The following is a 22,588-nucleotide window of genomic DNA, read 5'->3' as shown; positions in this document are numbered from 1 at the left end:
TCTTGGAATTTTAGACGACCATATCAACATTAAGTTGCAAAATCGTAAAAAATTGGAAATTTTGTGATTAAAAAACAATATTTTCAAATAGCATGCGAAATCAAAAGATAAAATGATGGATTCTGGCATAAGATAAAAGTAAAAGTTGATGTGCTCTAAACTTGGAATAATCGACGAAAAAAAGCAGCTCCTTTTGCTCACTGATTGCTTCTAAGCATCTTATCCTCTAATTGGAATTGAAGTCTATTTATTTTGAGCATTATATCAGTTGGATTCTTATTCACAGCTCCAACAATTCATTTCATTTAAACCCCCACAATTTTCCTTTTTTTGATTTTAACCCATCGATCCTTTTCTTTCTTCCTCTTTTCCCCTTCTCAAAGCAGTTTTGTTTTTAATCTACGCATGCTATGTAGACGTCACGTCACGTCACCACTATTGGATAATTTCCTTGTGCTTTTTTATATGACTTTTTCTAGTGTAATTTGCTAATGCATAAGATCTGCTAATGAGGTGAGCTTTCTTTCTAATACTACGTCACATGTGCTATGTTTTTAAGTATTTCAGCAATTTTAATGAGTGATGGATATGAAAAATGATTGTTGATTTCATTTCTGATATTATTTTCCTGTACAAACCTGCATGCTTTTTAAACTTAATTTACTTGACTAATTTTCCTTGCATGATATTATCCACACAGATTAAGCTATAAATGTGGTAGTACAATTTATTGGAAGAAATTCTAGCTTAAAAGGAAGAAGAATTGGTGATGGCTGAGGCTGAAGGCTTCCCTCATCTCTCTTTGAAACTGTTCATCAAATTTGTTCTGCTCTTGCTTCTCCCTCTATGTTACTGTGCCACAAACCAGCCAGACATAGAAGGTATATATAGATGCTTGTCCAAATTATGGGTAACTTTATTATTGAAAAAAAATATGTTTGTATTCTATAAGTTTTAGTCCATGAATTAAGAAGCTCTCAACTGAAAAATATGAGTATATATACGTACCTAATATTTTTCAGGTGAGGCACTAATCGATATTCTAGAAGCTCTCAACGATTCGAGCCATAGAATTCGAGATTGGGATAGACATTTTGTGAGCCCTTGTTTCAGTTGGTCTCATGTCACCTGCAGAAACGGAAGTGTAGTAACTCTGTTAGTATACATAATTAATCCCTAAATTTTATCATTATTAAATGACAAATTTTACAATTTTGATGCCTCTCAACTTTGCAGAAGCTTGCCTTCTAATGGATTCACAGGGATTCTCTCACCATCTATTGCAAAATTACAATTTCTGGTTGGCTTGTAAGTTCTATAGACTTTGGGATCAAATTTAATGAAATTAAATTAAGCTGCATGCACTATTAGTATATTTTGATAAATTTACTCACTCAAAATAACTTGTCTTTGTGTAGGGATTTGCAGTACAACAATCTGTCTGGCACATTACCTGAATCACTAAGCAGCCTTTCACATCTCCAGATCTTGAATTTAGCCGACAATAAATTCAACGGCTCCATTCCATCGTCGTGGGGTCAGTTTTCCGACCTCAAACATCTGTAAGTTCTATATACAATCTGATCAATAATTTTCCTATATAATTTCTATAATGATTTTTGGGCATGCAAAATTTTACAATCTTGCAATATCAACCAGGGTTGTCAGAGGAAACCAGTTGAGTGGATCTTTACCAGAATCTCTAACAAACATAACTGGCTTATTGGAAATGTGAGACTATCAATCTTTCTCTCATTAATTATCTTTGTTATTTGTTGGTTATTTACATTAGTGAAGTTTTTATGCTTACAGAGATGTTTCTTCCAATGATTTGACTGGAAATGTTCCTCAGCAACTGTTTTCCTTACCAACCTTTAAGTAAGTCAACTCAAAAGATTTACATAATTAAAAGTGTTAATTCAAAATACTCCTATCAATTTTGTTATTATACATAAAAAAACATAAGAAAAAAATATCAATTTTGAAATATTGTGCATATGATCAGCTTTACAGCTACTGACCTCACATGTGGTAGTAACCTCAAACAACCTTGTGTCTCAACCTCCTCTATACCAGGTTGTTTATTTTTCTTAATTTCCTGAAATACAAAAAATGAATGTTGAGAAGTAACTAAATTTGTTCACATTGTTGCAGTTACAAAGAGAAAATCAAAGGTTCAGGTTGTTGTGACTGCAGCAACCATTGGCGCATTCTTCCTCCTCCTGCTCGGGGCCATCGTTGGATACCGGTCTCGTCGCATGCCTAAGCTCAAAGACGTATTCGTCGACGTAGAAGGTGCACCATCTTTCTCCTACATCTCAATCTTATACAAATATGATGATATATAAGCTCAAATCATATTTTGTCAGGACATGATTCGAGTGAGATTCAGTTGGGACAGATCAAAAGATTCTCGGTACGCGAAATGCAGCTAGCGACGGATAATTTTAGCGAGAGCAACATAATTGGACAAGGAGGCTACGGAAAAGTGTACAGAGGAGTGTTGACGGATGACACAAGAGTAGCCGTGAAACGGTTGATGGACTACCGCAGTCCCGGCGGTGAGGCTGCGTTTATACGGGAGATTCAACTCATCAGCATCGCTGTTCACAAGAATTTGCTTCGCCTCATCGGATTCTGCACCACCGAGACTGAGAAAATCCTCGTTTATCCGTTCATGCACAACCTCAGCGTTGCCTATCGCCTCAGAGGTTAGTATAAGGCCTTTTGGTAAGTGTCACAATAACAAAACCGTGAGGGCTTAGCCTAAAACAGACAATATCATATTAATGTGAGTTCACATGTGCATCGACGAACTCTGACAAATATGGTAACAAGTGTTGATATGTGGCAGAGTTGAAAGCAGGGGAGAAAGGGCTAGATTGGGGCGCTAGAAAGCGCATAGCGTTTGGGACCGCGCACGGACTAGAATACCTGCATGAGCACTGCAATCCAAAGATCATCCACCGCGACATGAAGGCCGCAAACATACTTCTGAACGAAGATTTGGAGCCCGTGCTCGGAGATTTTGGACTAGCCAAGCTCATGGACACCAAAGTGACTCATGTCACCACTCAAATACGCGGCACGATGGGGCATATCGCCCCCGAGTATTTATCCACCGGGAAATCTTCTGAGAAGACCGACGTGTTTGGGTACGGCATAACTCTGCTTGAGCTCGTCACCGGGCAGCGTGCTATCGACCTGTCTCGCCTGGACGAGGAGGAGGATGTTCTGCTTCTTGATCATGTGAGTTTTTTCCCTTCTTTTCTCTCTGTTTTTTACTACAACATGTTAGAATCGTCGACTGCACGTCAGTTTGATATGCTTGGTGAGTGGTTTTGGTGTGGATAATACTGGTTTGTAAAACAAATCAATTTCGCACGCAAGTTCAATTTAATTACCCAAATATTATCACTAACTGCAAGAATACAGCTTCGTGTGTAGTATTTTAGGTGTCGATCCACAGGGAAGGGAATGATTATTAAAACTCAACGCTAAACAAAGCATAAAAAGGTTCGATTTTTGGTTTTGATGATTAATGACACTAAGTTAACAAACTAACTACGCAAGGATTTTAAACACGAGAAAAACAGGTCACTCCAAGTTGCTCCTTAGACTCGAATCATTCTACACATTTATCACACACAAATTTGGGATTAACTTATCAACCTAATCGCGTGCACTGAACATGTCTACGACGTATAGTTCACAGTCAGCTGAACACTTGTTCCATGAACCAACTTTCAACGACATTTAATTCCTGCAGATGCGCGGGAACGAACGTCGTCTACTATAATCACTTACCTAATCCACTATCAATTTATCCCCTGAACAGTTCTAATTTGATAGCAAACAATTGATTAATCCATCCATGTCTATGTTAAAGAGACAATAAACAAGGATTAGATATCTATCACAAAAGATGCCTCTAAAGTAATAGAATTACGCATTAAACACAATCAATGATATCAAACATGAGTTCAAAAGTGTAGAAGCATTCTAACGAGTCTAATTCACAACTTGGAGCAACAAATGAGCCTAGCCTTGATACATGATAAATTCAATGATTAAAACCGTAGAAGGCATGCTCTTTCGGAGTAGAATTGGATGGCGGAGTCGGATCGTCGGAGTGTCGGGTAGATTTTCCTCCTTCTCTTCTCTTCTTCCTTCTTCTCCGTTCTGTCCCTCCTTCTCTGTAAATTCCTTTCTATTTTTATTTCCCCCAGCAAAACAGCCGAGAAAACTGCTGAAATGCAGTTGAACCACCAAACGCCCGACCGGGCGAAATTAGAAGGGATAATCGCCCGACCGGGCGAAAGGCTTCTGGAGGTATCGTGGGGAAACGCCCGACCGGGCATTTTGTGTCGTCAATAACCGCCCGACCGGGCGAACTTTCTGGAATCCTCATGCGTAACGCCCGACCGGGCGAACTTAGAAAGACCAATCGCCCGACCGGGCGATATGCTTCTGCATGGCTTCGCGGGAGACGCCCGACCGGGCGTTTAGTTGAAATCAGAACGCCCGACCGGGCGAACTTTCTGGACTCCGCATGCACAAAATGGAAACGCCCGATCGGGCGTTTAGCAACATCAAAACGCCCGACCGGGCGAACTCTCTGGAATCTCAGCTATGCATTTCCGACGAACTTCCAGCTTCTAACACCCGAAACTACACTCAAAGCACGACTTGGTGAGTTATAATTAACATGAAATCCGGGGTAAAGAATAGGAAATAAGCTTCGCATCAAATACCCCCAAACTTAAGCTCTTGCTCGCCCCGAGCAAGGTACATTTTTTAGCACAAAAACTCAACGCAAGTCTACCCCGCAGAGAAATTTTCATCACAAAGAATCATGTAGGGACGTGAGTGACAAAATCTAAACCCCCAACATTTCCAATCGAGATTTCCCACTCTCAAGAACAATCACTCATCCCCCTAGAACGTCAAGTTAAGGTGCACTTCAAAATAAGTCCAAGCATGCGATCAAACAACTCAAACCATCATCATTGACTCATTAAGCAATACTAACCACATAGACTCACAGATTTCAAATCGAACCTCTTTAACTCTACCAAGTTCTTTACACAACATCCACAAGCATCAACGATAAGGTCCAAGGTCTTATTTCAAGGTTGTAATGGGGCTAGGGACGAGGTAGGATAAGTATGGATAGTGAGCTCAAAGGCTACACATTTGAGTGCCAAAATCTTCCCTCCTACAACATCCTTCCAAAGATCGAACAACACAAAATTACAACCAAACCCACACTCCCCCAAACTTGAGATCTATTCCAGACGAGATTACACAAACAAACATAGAAGCTCTATCTTTATTTCATCAACTTTTTTTTTTTTTTTTTTTTTTTTTTTTTTTTGTAAAGACCTCGACTTTTGTGAATTTGGAGGTCGTCTTTTTCTTTTTCTTGTTTTTTTTTTTTCTCTTAGAACTTCATTCTTTTCACCTTCTATCAAGTCTAGAAATGTCTACACTTTTGCAATACACCACCCAACACTCAACATTCAACCACCAAGCTCAAACTAGTATTTAGCACCCAAACAGTAGCAAGGTCTTTCGATGAGGCTAAAATTAGGCTTATTTCAGTGGCTAAGTGTTTGGCTAAGTGTTTACACAAATAATAGGAAATTAAGCTCAAAGTGGCTTCTAGGGGATCATGTGTAGGACTAGGCATGTGATCATTTGGCCATGGAGTTCATCCTAGTGCCTTGTCCTCCCATATCGTTAACACAAACGAACGCAAGCACTTCACTCGATAAAACAAATCAATCCAAAATAATTTCCACAAGTCATGCGATTTTCATACTCTCCTCAACTTAAGAAATCGGATGTAATCACAACATGCTTTTTCAAATAGATTCATGCACCCATTCCATTCATCCTAAGCTTCAAAGATGAAGTAAAATCAAGTAAGATTTCCTAACCAGAAAGCCGAAGATAAAGCATGCACCCGTCAACTACATAGATTCAAAACATCTTTATCACGCAAAACACCCAAAAAACATACATCACAAATCAATCATAACCCCCCCCAAACTTGAATGCATCATTGTCCTCAATGCATGCAAAGAAGACAAATAAAGTAAAGGGAAAGGAAACTCCCCCAAACTTGGCATGACGTCCATAGTGCATTCGGGTGGGAGGGTGGGTGTAAAAATCCTTTGCAGGTGTGCTTCCTCCTAAGCTCCAATCCTAACTCCCAATTGCTCCTACAAAAAAAACAAAAACTACAAAAAGAACACTCAATTCAAAATAAATGTTGGAGGAAAGAATTGAGCAAACAAAACCTCCAACATATGAAACCAAAAGATAAAAGAAAGATAAAAACTTGGGTTGCCTCCCAATCAGCGCCTTTGTTTATAGTCGTTGGCTCGACCTTCTTCATCTTTGGTCTACACTTTCGGATTCTCTAGTGTGACCACCTCTTCTGTCTCCGTGCCACTTTCAACTCCAACATAGGCCTTCAAGCGTTGGCCATTCACCTTCCAAATGCTACCATTCTTCTGATCCCGAACATCCACAGCACCATAGGGGTATACCTTGTGCACCACATAGGGACCCCACCATCTTGACTTGAGCTTGCCCGGAAACAGTCTAAGCCGAGAGTTGTACAAAAGGACCAGTTGTCCCTCATGGAATTGACGAGGCTTAATGGCTGCATCATGTACCCTCTTAGCACGCTCTTTGTAGAGATCAACGCTCTCATATGCATGAAGCCTAAACTCATCCATCTCATTCATATCGCACATCCTCTTCTCGGCTGCAGCATCATAATCCAAATTAAGCTTTTGCAAAGCCCAAAAAGCTTTATGCTCAAGCTCTACCGGCAAATGGCAAGCCTTCCCAAATACCAATTTGTATGGTGAAGTTCCAATCGGGGTCTTATACGCCGTTCGATAGGCCCACAGAGCATCATCTAGCTTTTGAGCCCAATCCTTCCGAGACGGCCTTACAACTTTCTCAAGCACCCGCTTTATCTCACGATTGGAGACTTCAACTTGACCACTTGTTTGGGGATGATAAGGGGTAGCAACCTTGTGTTGGACACCATACTTTCCTAGGAGGTTTTCAAACAATTTGTTGCAAAAATGAGTTCCTCCATCACTGATAATGGCTCGTGGTGTCCCAAAGCGGTTAAAGATGTGATTCTTGATAAATTTCAACACCACTTTGGCATCATTGGTTGCCGAGGCCACTGCCTCTACCCACTTAGATACGTAGTCGACAGCAACGAGAATGTATTGCTGCCCATTAGACTTGGGAAACGGTCCCATGAAGTCTATTCCCCAAACATCGAAAAGTTCTACCTCGTGAATATTATTCATCGGCATTTCATTTCTCCACGAGATATTGCCGGCTCTTTGGCAACTGTCACATCGTTCTACATAGGCTTTTGCATCCTTGAAGATCGATGGCCAAAAGAATCCGGACTGAAGCACTTTAAAAGCAGTTCGTCGTGCTCCAAAGTGGCCGCCATACAACGAATCATGGCATGCAGACAAAATCTGAAGGTGCTCATGCTCTCCAACGCACCTTCGAATCACTCCATCACTACAAATCCGGAAGAGAAACGGATCTTCCCAAACATATGTGCGAGTGTCACTCAAAAACTTCTTCTTTTGGTTAGATGACAACCCTTCTGGTATAATGCCCGTGACAAGGTAGTTTGCCAAATTGGCAAACCACGGCACATATGTTTCCCGAGCCTCCACTTGCAACACTTGCTCGTCGGGAAATTTCTCATTTATCCTTTTCTTTCTTTCATCTTCCGTCTCTTCCAATCCCTCTAATCTAGACAGATGATCGGCTACCAAATTCTCGGTCCCCTTTTTGTCTTTGATTTCCACATCAAACTCTTGTAGTAAAAGGATCCACCTCACCAACCGAGGCTTTGCATCTTTCTTGTTCATCAAGTACTTGATAGCCGAATGATCCGTAAACACTACCACCTTCGTGCCAAGTAAGTAAGCACGAAACTTCTCAAAAGCATACACTACTGCTAGCATTTCCTTCTCTGTCGTGGTGTAATTCAGTTGAGCTTCGTTGAGTACTTTGCTAGCATAGTAGACAGCGTGTAGAACCTTGTCTCTCCTTTGGCCTAGAACGGCCCCCACAGCATAGTCCGAAGCATCACACATCAGCTCAAACGGCTTTGACCAGTCGGGTGTGATAATAATAGGAGCTTCGACTAGCTTTTTCTTCAGCAATTCAAATGCCTCAAGGCATTTCCCATCAAAGACGAACTTGGCATCCTTTTCAAGCAAGTTGCAAAGTGGCTTTGCAATCTTTGAAAAATCCTTTATAAAACGTCGGTAGAATCCCGCATGTCCAAGGAAACTACGGATGCCCTTCACATTCGTTGGGGGAGGTAACTTTGAGATCACATCAATCTTCGCCTTATCCATCTCCAACCCCAACTCTGACACCTTGTGTCCCAACACTATGCCTTCCTTGACCATGAACTGACACTTTTCCCAATTGAGCACGAGATTTGATTCTTCACATCTTTGTAGGACCCGTCTCAAGTTTTCTAAGCAAAAGTCAAATGAGGATCCAAAGACGGAGAAATCATCCATGAAGATCTCCATGATGTCTTCATTCATATCAGAAAAAATTGCCATCATGCAACGTTGGAATGTAGCCGGTGCATTACACAAACCAAAAGGCATCCGACGGAAGGCATAAGTTCCAATAGGACATGTGAATGTCGTCTTTTCTTGATCTTCCGGGGCAATTGCAATCTGATTGTACCCCGAATATCCATCTAGAAAGCAATAATGGGAATAACCCGCAATCCTATCGAGCAACTGATCCAGAAATGGCAACGGGAAGTGATCTTTTCTCGTCGCCGTATTCAACTTTCTATAATCCATGCAAACTCTCCATGAGTTCACCAATCGAGTTGCCAAAACCTCATTCTTCTCATTGACGGTCACGGTTATTCCCCCTTTCTTTGGTACACATTGTACCGGGCTAACCCACTCACTATCGGAAATGGGATAGATCATCCCATATTTCAGCAATTTCTTCACTTCTTTTTCAACCACTTCCTGCATAAGTGGGTTCAACCTCCTTTGTCTCTCTCTTACCGGCTTAGCTCCATCTTCCATCAAGATTTTATGCATGCATATTGCGGGGCTAATTCCTTTGATGTCGGCAATGGACCAACCTAGAGCTTTCTTGTGTGACTTCAGTAGCTCTATCAACTTCAACTCCTCTTCATCATTCAACATCGCCGATATCACAACCGGTAAAGATTCATCCTCACCAAGGAATGCGTATTTCAGATTTGTCGGGAGTGGCTTCAATTCTAGCTTTGGTGGTACTTCAATTGAGGGCTGCACATCCGCCACGAAAGTATCCACCACACATTCATTCTCTAGACTTGGTTGATCAATTTGAGCATCCTCACTTTCATCAAAATCAAAATCAACTTTAATTATCGAACCAAAGTCTCTTTCCAAGCTCCCCTTATCATAAACGCTTCCTTCTATACTTGCCGAGCAACGCATCTTGTCAAAGATACACTTGTCGAGGACATCAACTCTAAAGCACGCTTTTGCATCACTAGGATGCTTCATCGCTTTCTCCACATTAATGGTCACTTGCTCACCATTAATTCTAAACGTGACCGAGTTGTCCTTTGCTCCTAGCAACACGTCCCCTGTGGCAAGAAACGGTCTGCCAAACAGAATTGGCACCTCTTTGTCCTCGGGCATATCCAATACTATGAAATCAACGGGGATGACGAACTTGTCTACCTTGACCAAGACATCCTCTACTATTCCAGTGGGCTTCACAATGGAATGATCAGCCAGTTGTAGGGCAATGTCGATGGGCTCCATTCTGTTCTCCAGTCCAATGGCACGTGCTGTTTTCAATGCCATCAGTGAGATCCCCGATCCTTGATCCAATAGACATTTGGTGAAAATTGTGTTGCCTATCTCACAAGGAATCACACAACTTCCCGGATCCCTCTTCTTCATGGGCATCATTCCCGAAATCAATTGTGAGCAATTCATGCTCAATGCCACTATTCCCTCGTCTTGAAGTTTCTCCTTGTTTGCCATCATGTCCTTAAAGAACTTGGAGAACTTGGGGAAATTAGTGAAGAGGTCCACCAACGATACATCCACATTCACTTTTCGAATCACGTTCATCATCCACTCGAAGCTTTTCTCCTTTGGAGCTCTCTTCTTCCTCTTCGGTGGATATGGTGGAGGAGGAATGTGATCAGGGAAGTTGAACTTGCTTTTCGGGTCTAATGCCGGACTTGTCATCAGCTGTCCATTTGATCCCATCTCTACTTTCTGCTTTCCCTTCTTTTCTGCCAAAAACTTCTCACTTAACTCGGCTTCTACACCATTTTCCTTGCTGCCGGATGCAGCCTGTTCTTGACCATGTTGGGCACCCTGCACCAACGCGGGACTTCCCTTACATGCCTCGTCCGCCCCTGCGTGCGAGGAATGCAAGCCTAACATCTCATCCGCCCCTGCGTGTGAGATGCCGGAAGTACCTTGGCCGTCCATTGATGGTGTCGAATCCAACTCACGACCACTTCTCAAGACCACTGCCTTACACTGTTCATTGCCTCTCGGATTAGGTACGGTATTGCTCGGGATGGTGTTAGGAATCCTCGTGTGTGATGCCGTGGCAAGCTGCCCTATCTGCGTCTCAAGATTCCTCATTGTCGCATCCATCTGCCCAAACTTTTCCACCGTCCTTTCCTTGAAAATTTCGTTCTCCTTTTGACTCTTAGTCATGAAAGAGAGAATCTGCCCCAACTGATCCTCGACGGTTGGCTTCTTCTCATAACCCGGCGGTTGAGTGTTGTTCCTCCATTGATTTCCCGAGTTGTTGCTAGGACCAGCCTGATTCCATCCCGTTTGTTGAGGTCTCCAATTTTGCTGATTGTTGAATTGGTTGCCTTGATTGAACCCTTGGCGATTGTTGCCAATATAGTTCACATCTTCCACAGGTGGTCCTTGAAGACTTGGGCACTGATCAGTATGATGCCCGCCTTGGCACAACCCACATCTCATCACCGTCACAGCTTGGGGTTGAGGAGTCAGTTGAAGAGATTTAACTGCCTTTGTCATCGACGACATTTGAGTGCTAATGTCCGCCAGTTGAGCCTCAATTGCGGTCACTCTTTCCGCATCCTTGGTAGCACCAAATGTATCTCCCGCTCTATCAGCCCCTCGCCTTGGATTGTGCCAATTCCGTTGATTGTTGGCCAGCCTTTGAAACAAAGCCCTCACCTCATCGTGAGTTAGATCATCTAGGTTCCCATTCGAACCTGCAGTCACCAATCCCGTGCCTTCACTGTTGAGTCCCTTGTAGAATTTCAAAAGGTCATGCCCCGGAGCTAGTCCGTGACTTGGGCATTTCCTTATCAATTCCGTGAATCTCTTCCATGCTTCCGCGAAGGACTCGTCATACTTTTGTCGGAAAGAGGTGATCTCCTCTCTCAACTTCTCAATCTTCATAGGAGAATTGTATTCCAAGAGGAACAACGTCTTCAACTCTTGGAACGTTGCTATGTTGTAGCCCGGGATAGAGTCATACCAAGCTCTTGCTTTCTCCCTCAGAGAGAATGGGAATAAGACCCTCTTGATTAGATTGTGTTCCACATTCGGGGGTCTGTGAGAGTTCGTCAACTCGTAGAAGGCATTGAGGTGGCTCACCGGGTCCTCATCATCCCGTCCATGGAAAAGATTCCCCCCATTCACCAAACTAATATAGTGAGGTGGAATGTTGATGTTGTTGTTCGCATAAGCAAACTCTCCGGGGTACTCAATTCCCGATCTCAGTGTATCGCCAAACCTCACAACAGGTGGTGGTATCTCATTGTTATCTGCCATCTCACTTTCTGATTCTGAATCTCTTTCTGTACTCGGCTCGCTGAACAAGTTGCCTCTGATTGGACTCGGATAGTCCGGGAAGATTTCAGTAGGCGATCCTCTAACTCTTCTTCTTTGATAACAGAGCAACCCAAACGGTGGTGTACCCTGTGATCGCGTGTGCATTCACTTTTTTTATTTTTATTTTTTTTATTTTTACCTACACAACAGAAAATACACCAAGCACAAGCACAATATAATTCCTATTACCGAAAGCGAGACCTCTCGACAACTTCGGGGTAAGTACTATAAAAAGTGTGTGCTAGAGTGCGAACAAAACTACCTAAAACTAAACTAAGAGTTAGCTAAATATTACCTAAAATAATACACTCCTTCGTCTTCAAGTCCGGACGTGGTAGATGGCTATCACACCGTAGAACACGAACAATGTACCTATAAAACTCAAAAAGTAAAATCAAACAAAATAAAAACAAACAAAAACTATAAGCTAAATAATCGATTGCCTTCCCCGGCAACGGCGCCAAAACTTGGTGTGGATAATACTGGTTTGTAAAACAAATCAATTTCGCACGCAAGTTCAATTTAATTACCCAAATATTATCACTAACTGCAAGAATACAGCTTCGTGTGTAGTATTTTAGGTGTCGATCCACAGGGAAGGGAATGATTATTAAAACTCAACGCTAAACAAAGCATAAAAAGGTTCGATTTTTGGTTTTGATGATTAATGACACTAAGTTAACAAACTAACTACGCAAGGATTTTAAACACGAGAAAAACAGGTCACTCCAAGTTGCTCCTTAGACTCGAATCATTCTACACATTTATCACACACAAATTTGGGATTAACTTATCAACCTAATCGCGTGCACTGAACATGTCTACGACGTATAGTTCACAGTCAGCTGAACACTTGTTCCATGAACCAACTTTCAACGACATTTAATTCCTGCAGATGCGCGGGAACGAACGTCGTCTACTATAATCACTTACCTAATCCACTATCAATTTATCCCCTGAACAGTTCTAATTTGATAGCAAACAATTGATTAATCCATCCATGTCTATGTTAAAGAGACAATAAACAAGGATTAGATATCTATCACAAAAGATGCCTCTAAAGTAATAGAATTACGCATTAAACACAATCAATGATATCAAACATGAGTTCAAAAGTGTAGAAGCATTCTAACGAGTCTAATTCACAACTTGGAGCAACAAATGAGCCTAGCCTTGATACATGATAAATTCAATGATTAAAACCGTAGAAGGCATGCTCTTTCGGAGTAGAATTGGATGGCGGAGTCGGATCGTCGGAGTGTCGGGTAGATTTTCCTCCTTCTCTTCTCTTCTTCCTTCTTCTCCGTTCTGTCCCTCCTTCTCTGTAAATTCCTTTCTATTTTTATTTCCCCCAGCAAAACTGCCGAGAAAACTGCTGAAATGCAGTTGAACCACCAAACGCCCGACCGGGCGAAATTAGAAGGGATAATCGCCCGACCGGGCGAAAGGCTTCTGGAGGTATCGTGGGGAAACGCCCGACCGGGCATTTTGTGTCGTCAATAACCGCCCGACCGGGCGAACTTTCTGGAATCCTCATGCGTAACGCCCGACCGGGCGAACTTAGAAAGACCAATCGCCCGACCGGGCGATATGCTTCTGCATGGCTTCGCGGGAGACGCCCGACCGGGCGAACTTTCTGGACTCCGCATGCACAAAATGGAAACGCCCGATCGGGCGTTTAGCAACATCAAAACGCCCGACCGGGCGAACTCTCTGGAATCTCAGCTATGCATTTCCGACGAACTTCCAGCTTCTAACACCCGAAACTACACTCAAAGCACGACTTGGTGAGTTATAATTAACATGAAATCCGGGGTAAAGAATAGGAAATAAGCTTCGCATCAGGTTTTCAGATAAAGAAGGTGGTGAGAGAGAAAGGGGTGGAGGGGATAGTTGATGAGAAGCTGAGGAGCTACAACAGGGTGGAAGCGGAGAGGATCGTGCAAGTAGCGATGCTGTGCACGCAGAGTATGCCGGAAGATCGGCCGAAGATGGCGGAGGTGGTGAGGATGCTGCAGGGGATTGGGTTGGCGGAGAGATGGGCGGAATGGGAGCAACATGAACAGCTTAGGATCCAACAAAACTCACTCATGCCTCACAACTTCATGTGGGCTGAAGATTCTGCTCATGACCAACAAGCCATACAATTGTCACAGCCCAGGTAGTTATCCTCGTTTGCTAGGGTAGATAACTCCTCTATATAAAGACACTATCGTATATAGAATACATGCTAAGTAAAAGAAAATTTTGATTTGGTGTTTGATGTTTGGTGTAAGGTATTTTGTAATGCACAATTCACAAACATATGATATATGTAATGTATATGCACCTAGTGATTTTGCTTTCGGATTGAGAAAGTACACAATTACAATTGAAATTAGGCTCAAATACCCTTAAGAGGAATACTACATTGGAAATTATTTTTGGGACAAACATTATATTTTTGAAACATTATATTTTTAGATATGCCAGCACACTCTGAGGTGATGTGTCATCCTTGGGTGCCAGAAGTTATTTTTGAGACACAAAGCACTATCTATTAGAGCATCCACAATGGTGCCCGTCCCGGCAGACGTCCGGCTAGCGTGCCGGAGTTCCGCGCGGGACGTCCGCCATTGTGCAGCGGTGACGCGGATACGAACGTCCGCTGCAGACACCGGAGTTTCGCAGCGTTCCCAGGACGTCCGCCATTGTGTTGACTCCACGAACATCCGCGCGGACGTCCCGATTATTTTATTGTTTTTTTTAATTCTATAAATACGGCTCGTTGAACTTCATTTCATTCGCACCACTTGTATTAACGAGTATATCTCTCTCTAAATCCTTTTCTTTCCAAGATAAATGGAGCACCACAATAGTGATTCCCCCGCCATGAGCGAGTCACAGGGACTGATCTTTCTCGTTGGCAGAAGTACCCCAATGTCCGCCACGATGTCCGGAATGGCGGGGATGATGCCCCAACCCCAAATGACGGCGGGGATGATGCCCGGGTACTACAACATGTACCCGCCTTGGTATGGGATGCTGCCCCAAATGCCCGGGGTGAGTGCCGAAATAACCCCAATGCCGGGGATGATGCCGCCCCAGATGACCGGGATGATGATGCCGAGGATGATGCAGGGCTCGCCTGTCGCTGCGGGGGGAGTAGGCAGGGGGTCCCCCAATCACCGGTGGACAATGTCTATCGCCCCTATATGGATTTACTGTCGACGGACAACCCCCCGAGTACTCCTCTCGAGACTCAGTTCACTGGCATCGAGACGTTCTCGTTTGAGGAGTTGATGCTATCTCCGATCCGGGATTCTCCCACAGACTCACCAACGGCGACATGGAGGAGGGGGAGGACAAGGAGAGGGAGGGGCATTGAGGAGTTGATGATATCTCCGATCCGGGATTCTCCCACAGACTCACCAACGGCGACATGGAGGAGGAGGAGGACAAGGAGAGGGAGGGGCAGGGGACGGGGCACTACCTCGCCTGCGGCGGTGGCCGCTGAGGTGGGGGAGGGATCCAGCGGGAAAAAGAGGACCGTCTGGAGCACAGAGGAGTGCATCGCGCTTGTAAAGGCGTTGATCAGTATAGCAGATGATCCATATATCGGGGCTAACCAGCATATCGACAGGATGTGGTGGCGCATTAGTCAAAGCTACCTCCAATTCAAACCGCCAGGGGGGAAGCCTCACAACGGAGAGCAATGCCGGAAACAGTAGGATCGGCTGAAGAGGCAGCTCAGCCAATTCGCCAGCATTTACACAAACAACCACCGCTCGGCAACGAGCGGCATGTCTGCCGAGGATGTGAAGCTTCTGTCTCACCATCAGTTCAAAGACGTTGCGGCGGGCTTCGGAGAATTCAAATATTGGGAGGTGTATCTTGTGGTGCAGACTTCAACCAAGTTTACTGCGGGTGTTGAATCCAGTGTTGTCAAAATGTCGTTCGGGTCGCTCGGGTCGCCCGGGTCGCCTGGGTCGAGACCATCACCGCCCCAACATGGGTGGGTTGATCGAGATACAGGGTCGCCGCTGGGTCGCCTGGGTCGCCTGGGTCGAGTGAGTCGCCTGGGTCGCCCTAAACATATGTTATCTCTGATTTTCTCAAATCTCTCACATGTTTTCTGTCTCTCTCAATCACAATTCTCTATATATATGCATGCCCCACATCAAACTTTTCAAACCTACTTCTACACTTTAGAATTCGGCCTCTTCACTCCTAAACAAATAAACAATTCAAAGATCTTTTGCTGCCACCCTTCATATATTCCTTTGTTTTTATATTTTCAGACAATGGTTTCAATTATTTATTGTGTTATGACTTATGAATTGTTTTGATATTTTGATCATTTCTATTTTCCATTTTATCTCTATTCACATGAATTGCGTCTACATTTATATTATTTGATGTATTATAAACATTAGAGCAATATATTTATTTTATTTAATATTAAAAGGCAAAAAAATTAACCTAGCTTTGTGGGTCTCTCGACCCCGTCGACTCGTCGACCCGCGACCCGAATTTTCACCTCATCGACCCGGTGCGCCCCGCGACCCTAACAACACTGGTTGAATCTGGCTGACCGAAGCGGACGAAGATCAGCGCCTCCGGGGAGTACAGTAGCAGTGCTGGTTCCCACGAACTCCCCCCGCCGAGGCAGAGTTCCCGACACCTTCATCATCGGCCCGCCGCCGTCGCCCGTTGGGCAAAAGTCTGCGGCGCGGATGGCAAGTGGAAGCGCCAGCGGGTTCGCCGATGCCCAATCGGCAGCTCCTACCCAAAACGATCCAGAGCTCCCCTCACTCGCCTGCGTCGCGCAACATGAAACCCTGTTACGTGCAATGGTTGAATGGAGAACATCGACCGATCGCCATTATAGGTCGTCGCTGAAGGATATCATCAACAGTATAAAACTCCGTATGTACAACATACATAACTGGCTTAATCTATTCCTTCGCGCTACTCTAGATTTGTATTTCAAGGGAATATCAATGGTTCTTCAATACGTAGTTTCTAACTTCAGAAATGCTCAATATCTAGTGAGATTTAACTGTAAAAGTCTTGAAAGTTTAGGTACCTGTTAGCAGAGAAGAGTTTAAGATTCCTAACCTTTAAATTCAAGGACTCCATCAAGTTTAGGCAACATAAAGTCATAAACTGAATGCGTTAGTTTTGCTTCAGTATAATGGTAGTACTAAAGACGAAACCACTCTTCAAATGAACATCTTGATTGATGACCATCTCGACAGCTAACACTGATAATTTAAACTTCTCTACAGCCCTTGTTACCTTGAGAAAACATGTCCTGGTTCAACTGTCATTGCCTAACACAGGGTATCTCACTTCACAGAAAGAAAATCATTATTTTTTCCATTTAATTGTAGTTTTAATCACATTTATAAAAAAAAAAGCAAAAAGAAAGGGGAAAACCAAGTTTGTCAGTCACTTTCAAGATTCAACACGGTCACTGACTCAGGAGAACAGCAACCTTATGAAAATGTAGAGATCTTTATAGACAAGCAGCTTACAGAAAGCAACAAATAATAAGGCAAGTTGCTTATGAATCAAAATGTAGCAATTGCATTTAGAATCTCAAATCCTCCCAGAAACATAAATCCGTTTTGTTTATGTAGATAAACAAAAAACATGTAATTACATCTAGATCCATCCAGCTAAGCCATATTTTTCTGCCACATTGTACATTACCAACTCCCCCCAAACATGGCCAAACAGACGCTCCCCTCCAATGACAAAGGTAAGAGCCCATGAAGAAAGAATTGTTGTGAAAAGGAGGAAACCAATTGCTGATCCAACAAGATCTGTAGAAAGCAACTACAGCTCAGTAACTAGCATTTTGTGGTGCTAAAACAAGACAACATCAAAAGACACAAAGGGTCAAATCTTGAAGAATGAGCTTTTATCCCTATTAACATTTTACAAAAGGAAAGAACTGTGTTCATAAAAGTGGGTATATGTACATGATTTTCTGTCTGCATCTTGGTGTTATCTTTCAATTTGTAAGAATCACCAAGACCCAAGGTAGCTGTGAGAATAGGCAAACATGTCTAATTCGAAATTTGTAATCACTTCATCTAGGTATGATTGCAATCTTAGTTCAATGTTATCAAGCTTGTACTACATTCCTTAGATGCAACAATACAGACCTACCAACCAGTGAATTCGTTCGAATTCAATATTTAAACTACTGAAAAATAAATAAACCTATAAAATAGAGAGATATTTAGGGCACACTTACAACGGCGGAGGCGCGGGTGAGATTGATGAGAATGGGGGTGGCGGAGGACAGGCCAGAAGTAGAAGCAACTAACCGCCCATAGGAAAGGCAGGCAAAAAAACCCCAATTTGAAGAATCTGCGGGCGTAGGTTAGCGATTCTTCATGAGAGAGGCCGAGATGACCGTCGATCGTGGGCCATTCGATCCGCACCGATCTACCTGTAGAAGATGAAGCCTCGTCGGTGGTAGGAAGAAGGTTCCCGGCGCCGGCGACTGGGTGGAGATTGAACAAGGGTGCCCTTGATTCGTCGTCCATGGCAGGAATGTTTTGGTAAACAAACTATCGGTCTTCATTTTTTTGGGTTTTTTCTATTTTTGTTCTAAAATAGAACTTAGCTTCCTCGTTTGTTCTAGCGTTTTTTTTTCCTGATTTGGGAGAGACGCATGACACTCATGCGTCTCTTTTTAATGAGACGCATGACGATTATGCGTCTTTCATAGAGACGCATGAGGGCCATGCGTCTCTATTTTTTTTCGTTTTTTTTAACGACGCATGAGGGTCATGCGTCTTACGTATAGACGCATCTCCCTCATGCGTCTATTGTTTTTTTAAAATATAATAGACGACGCATGAGCGTCATGCGTCTTAGGGAGAGACGCATGAGCCTCATGCGTCTCTATTTCGAATTAAAGCAGTTCCGCGAGAGGCAGACAGGCAGAATACACGCGAGAGAGAATTCTGATAGGCGACTTCCGGCGATTCCTTGGCGATTTCTTGGCGAATCCGACGATTTCCTCTCGTTTTCCGGTAAGTTTCATTCAATCCTTCAACATTTCTTCCTTATTTGTTGTTAATTTGCATAGTTTGTTTAGATTTCCCCTAATGTTTGTAAATTAGGGTTTATAACAAATTGCTCAATTTTGTCCGATTTTTTGGTGTTTAGTTAATTGTAATGGATTTTAGTGGCTAAATTCATTCTATTGTATAGTTATTCATATATTAGAGATGCTTGGTGTTGTGATTTTGGTTGTTATTGAAGAATAAAGTATAGGTTGAATTGCATATTTTAATTTAACCTTCTAATTTAGTAGCTATATGTAAATTAGGCCTTATAAAGCATGAATGGTGTTGAATTGGAGTGAATCAATCATTTGGTTTATGATGTGTTGTTATTTTGAAGATGAATTTGAATGGATATGTAATTTGTGTTGTAAATGTTAGTTTGTAATTGTTGTTTCGTGAATATGTACTTAGATTAGATGGAGACTTCAAGTTCTAGTGGACAATTATTATATGGACCCGAAGACCCGTCCTTGCTAAATTTGCAGAAACATCACATTTCACATAAACTCATGAAAGAGGGCACAACCCAAGTATTTAAAGTCCGAAGGACAGAAAGCAAGACTTGGGACGTCGAAATTCACGAGAATGTTAGATATTGGCTTGACGTCTTTGGTTTCAAAGGCGTGATCGATTGTGGGAAGCCCATGAAGGTGGACAACGAGCTGATCACGGCGTTGATTGAGCGTTGGAGACCGGAGACGCACACTTTCCATCTACCGATCGGTGAGGCGACGATCACCTTGGAAGATGTGCAAGTCATTTGGGGCTTGAGGGCGGATGGTCGTGTTTTCACAGGGCGTGACTATCATGACAACTTTCCAGACTGGACCAGCAAGTGCCGCGATCTGTTGGGATGGATACCAGATACTTCCACAGAGACAAAGCAAAACGGTTTGCTGATGACCGCACTGATCAACCAGACAAGGATGCCTCTGGGTGATGACCTACCTATGTACGTATACATCCAAAGGGCACGTATCCATGCCCTAATTTTATTAGGAGGTCTCATTCTACCGGACACCACGGGGTGTAAGGTGCCATTTATGTGGTTGAATGGGCTTGGGGATCCAGAAGAGGTGAAGAATATTAGTTGGGGAAGTGCGGCATTGGCCTACCTTTATCATTATCTGTGCGAGGCTTCCATGGATAAGAGAAAAGAGTTGGGCGGGCCTATGATGCTTCTGCAGCTATGGGCGTGGGAAAGAATGCCCACATTGAGGCCTGCGTTCATTGGACCAGTTGTGCACGAGCCATATACACCATGTGGCGCCAGGTATATATCTAAATATTTATTTATTAATTTATATTGGGTTATTTGCTTACATCAATTTTATGTACAGGTGGAAAGGAACAACGCAGATAGGAAATGCTCCTAGACACTCGGTTGAGCATTATCGTGACCAAATATCTCTGATTAGACCTGGCCAGGTAAGTATTATTTCGGTTTAGACTTCATTTAAGAACTTATTACGGAATTAGTCAGTGGCATTTGCATTGCTGTTTTGTAGTTTATCTGGACGCCATACGCACATTGCATACTGCCTGACTACTGCAATGATGTGACTGGATGCTCTCTGGGCGAGACCTACTTGGTATGTTGGGCCTATGTCGAGGCCCATGAGCCTGGACGAGTGCGACGACAGTTCAATCAGTATCAGGATATACCGCAGAATGTAGACAGGATGCTAAGGAACGCCGATCATTTAGGCAAAAATGATCGGCGTGGTAAAAAGGGCAACAACTGGGAAAACACGCATTAGTTCTATATTGGGGAGTGGGACATGAGGTACGAAAGGTTCCAAGCTGCCGAATACGCCGCACCGATGTCCTTGGATATTCCCATGAGCCCGGGTTATATGGCGTGGTATAACAGAATTACCGTGACGTACATGACTCGGCCTGTGGCACGGGCCACTGCTGGGATGAATGAGTCGGCTGCTTCGATGCGACTATTTGTAAGTTTGTTATATTAAACTATATGCTTTCATGTGATATAGATTGTTTCTTATTGATATTGGTATCATTTTTTGTCTAGGTTGAGGCTTTTCAGCGGGTTTTCCATTTAACTACGGAAGACGAAATGGACCCCCGAGTGCGCCAGATTCGAGAAATTGTTAGGACTACCCTCGAAGATACGAACAACGGTGATGTCATGGAGTACCCCGCACGGGCGATTCTATTTTCTAATTTCAGGCTGGCAGAATACAGAGAGTTCGCCCGCACGGGCGATTCTATTTTCTAATTTCGCCCGATCGGGCGTTTTCGGAGTATTTTCATATTTACATACTTTAATTATTCAGTGGAGTTGAGACAAATAATTTCCATTTTCCAATAGTCCGAAACACAAGTTTAGATTTAATTGGCAGATACACAGAAACAACGTTTCATAGAAACTAGACAAAACAAATTAACTAAAGTGCTAGTGACATATAGAACAAACTACAATTCATCATAACACATTTCTTCTCCTGCTAAGTCCTCTTTGTCTCAAGCTCCTAAACAAAATAAAAACAAAGAAAGTTATCTTCTTACTCCATGCATACAAAGGTAAAATTACATATATATAATCAATAATTGAGAAGGAAAAATACCTGCACTGCAGATGTCAACAATTTAGTCGGTGAAGATCCTACATAACACGACCAACTGTGCAATTCGAAATAGAGACGCATGAGGCTCATGCGTCGTCTATTATATTTTAAAAAAATAATAGACGCATGAGGGAGATGCGTCTATACGTAAGACGCATGACCCTCATGCGTCGTTAAAAAAAACGAAAAAAAAAATAGAGACGCATGACCCTCATGCGTCTCTATGAAAGACGCATAATCGTCATGCGTCTCATTAAAAAGAGACGCATGAGGGTCATGCGTCTCTCACAAATCCGGAACAAAAAAAAAAACGCTAGAGCAAACGAGGAATCTAAGTTCTATTTTAGAACAAAAATAGAAAAAACCCTATACATAAAATTTTTGTTTTATCTATTCTAATGCTCCTAATATATTTCAGAACAGTACTTTCTTCAAATGAATAGTTAACAACTAAGGGCTCGTTTGTTAAGTAGTATGGGTTATTATCAAGATAGGGCCCGATGTAGATTTATGTCCTAGTTATGGAACAAAATGACTCTGGTTCCATGTGTTTGTTAAACTAGCTAAATAATTCTATATCAGCCACCCATATTTGATAGGAAATTTTCATATCAAGATAATAATATATATTTACATATTTGTCCTTCTGAATGTTTATAATCCCAAACCGACTCTCACATTGCTGAGTAATGCATACCCACGCCCACAGATTAAAGTCAGTTGTCTCATTGTAGAGCTTCTTTGAACTGCCTCTCGAGCTCCTTGACTTGATCGACCGCACCAGCTAAAGAAACTTTGGTAGTTGCTGGTATGATTTCCTTGGAGAAGAGTTGGGGATGAAAGAAGGTTGACGCTTATTGGAAGAAGGAATGACAAAGGGTATGAAAGGTATAGTTTTCTATTTCTAGGTACACAATAAAGTCGGGATTGCTATCCCACAAAAATTGTAAGATACAAACCCACACATTTCTAGCCTATTTCAGCG

At 42.8% G+C, this 22,588-nt stretch overlaps 2 protein-coding genes and 1 non-coding gene across 7 annotated transcripts; 2 read left to right on the top strand and 1 right to left on the bottom strand.

Annotated features, from left to right (window-relative positions):
- The first annotated feature begins 286 nt into the window (after positions 1-286).
- On the top strand, positions 287-21,344 carry LOC121748095 (probable LRR receptor-like serine/threonine-protein kinase At5g63710). 5 transcript variants are annotated; one of them, XM_042142305.1, is made up of 15 exons: positions 287-513; positions 701-881; positions 1,023-1,155; positions 1,237-1,308; positions 1,419-1,562; positions 1,660-1,731; positions 1,813-1,878; positions 2,006-2,076; positions 2,155-2,295; positions 2,370-2,711; positions 2,855-3,249; positions 19,429-20,285; positions 20,353-20,440; positions 20,521-20,967; positions 21,048-21,344. In XM_042142305.1, the coding sequence occupies exons 2-14, from the start codon at positions 770-772 to the stop codon at positions 20,770-20,772; spliced, it is 2,745 nt and encodes a 914-aa protein (XP_041998239.1). In that variant the 5' UTR covers positions 287-513; positions 701-769; the 3' UTR covers positions 20,773-20,967; positions 21,048-21,344. The 5 variants fall into 5 exon arrangements, with proteins under 5 accessions (XP_041998239.1, XP_041998241.1, XP_041998240.1 ...); XM_042142307.1 differs by lacking the exons at positions 20,353-20,440; positions 20,521-20,967; positions 21,048-21,344 and adding an exon at positions 18,865-18,976 and having other exon boundaries at positions 291-513; positions 19,429-19,587; XM_042142306.1 differs by lacking the exons at positions 20,353-20,440; positions 20,521-20,967; positions 21,048-21,344 and adding an exon at positions 18,862-18,976 and having other exon boundaries at positions 291-513; positions 19,429-19,587.
- On the top strand, positions 11,389-11,495 carry LOC121749927. Its single transcript, XR_006039731.1, has one exon. It is a non-coding gene; the product is annotated as a small nucleolar RNA R71 (small nucleolar RNA).
- On the bottom strand, positions 17,475-18,665 carry LOC121748096 (probable gamma-secretase subunit PEN-2). Its single transcript, XM_042142311.1, has 2 exons — positions 18,190-18,665; positions 17,475-17,752 (listed from the first exon to the last, which is right to left on the bottom strand). Exons 1-2 carry the CDS (start codon positions 18,482-18,484, stop codon positions 17,592-17,594), a joined length of 456 nt encoding a protein of 151 aa, XP_041998245.1. The 5' UTR covers positions 18,485-18,665; the 3' UTR covers positions 17,475-17,591.
- Positions 21,345-22,588: the final 1,244 nt, after the last annotated feature.

This window comes from Salvia splendens, chromosome 9 (assembly GCF_004379255.2).
Source record: "Salvia splendens isolate huo1 chromosome 9, SspV2, whole genome shotgun sequence".
Taxonomy (NCBI): domain Eukaryota; kingdom Viridiplantae; phylum Streptophyta; class Magnoliopsida; order Lamiales; family Lamiaceae; genus Salvia; species Salvia splendens.
The sequence above is the reverse complement of the archived record's forward strand: the minus strand, read 5'-3'. Positions and strand labels throughout refer to the sequence as shown.

Coding starts and splice junctions, on each gene's coding strand:
- LOC121748095 (XM_042142305.1), top strand. CDS start 770: ATGGCTGAGGCTGAAGGCTTCCCTCATCTCTCTTTGAAACTGTTCATC. Junction 1,563..1,659: donor TTTTCCGACCTCAAACATCT/GTAAGTTCTATA, acceptor AATATCAACCAG/GGTTGTCAGAGGAAACCAGT. Junction 1,879..2,005: donor TTTTCCTTACCAACCTTTAA/GTAAGTCAACTC, acceptor GCATATGATCAG/CTTTACAGCTACTGACCTCA.
- LOC121748096 (XM_042142311.1), bottom strand. CDS start 18,484: ATGGACGACGAATCAAGGGCACCCTTGTTCAATCTCCACCCAGTCGCC. Junction 17,753..18,189: donor TCACCCGCGCCTCCGCCGTT/GTAAGTGTGCCC, acceptor TGCTTTCTACAG/ATCTTGTTGGATCAGCAATT.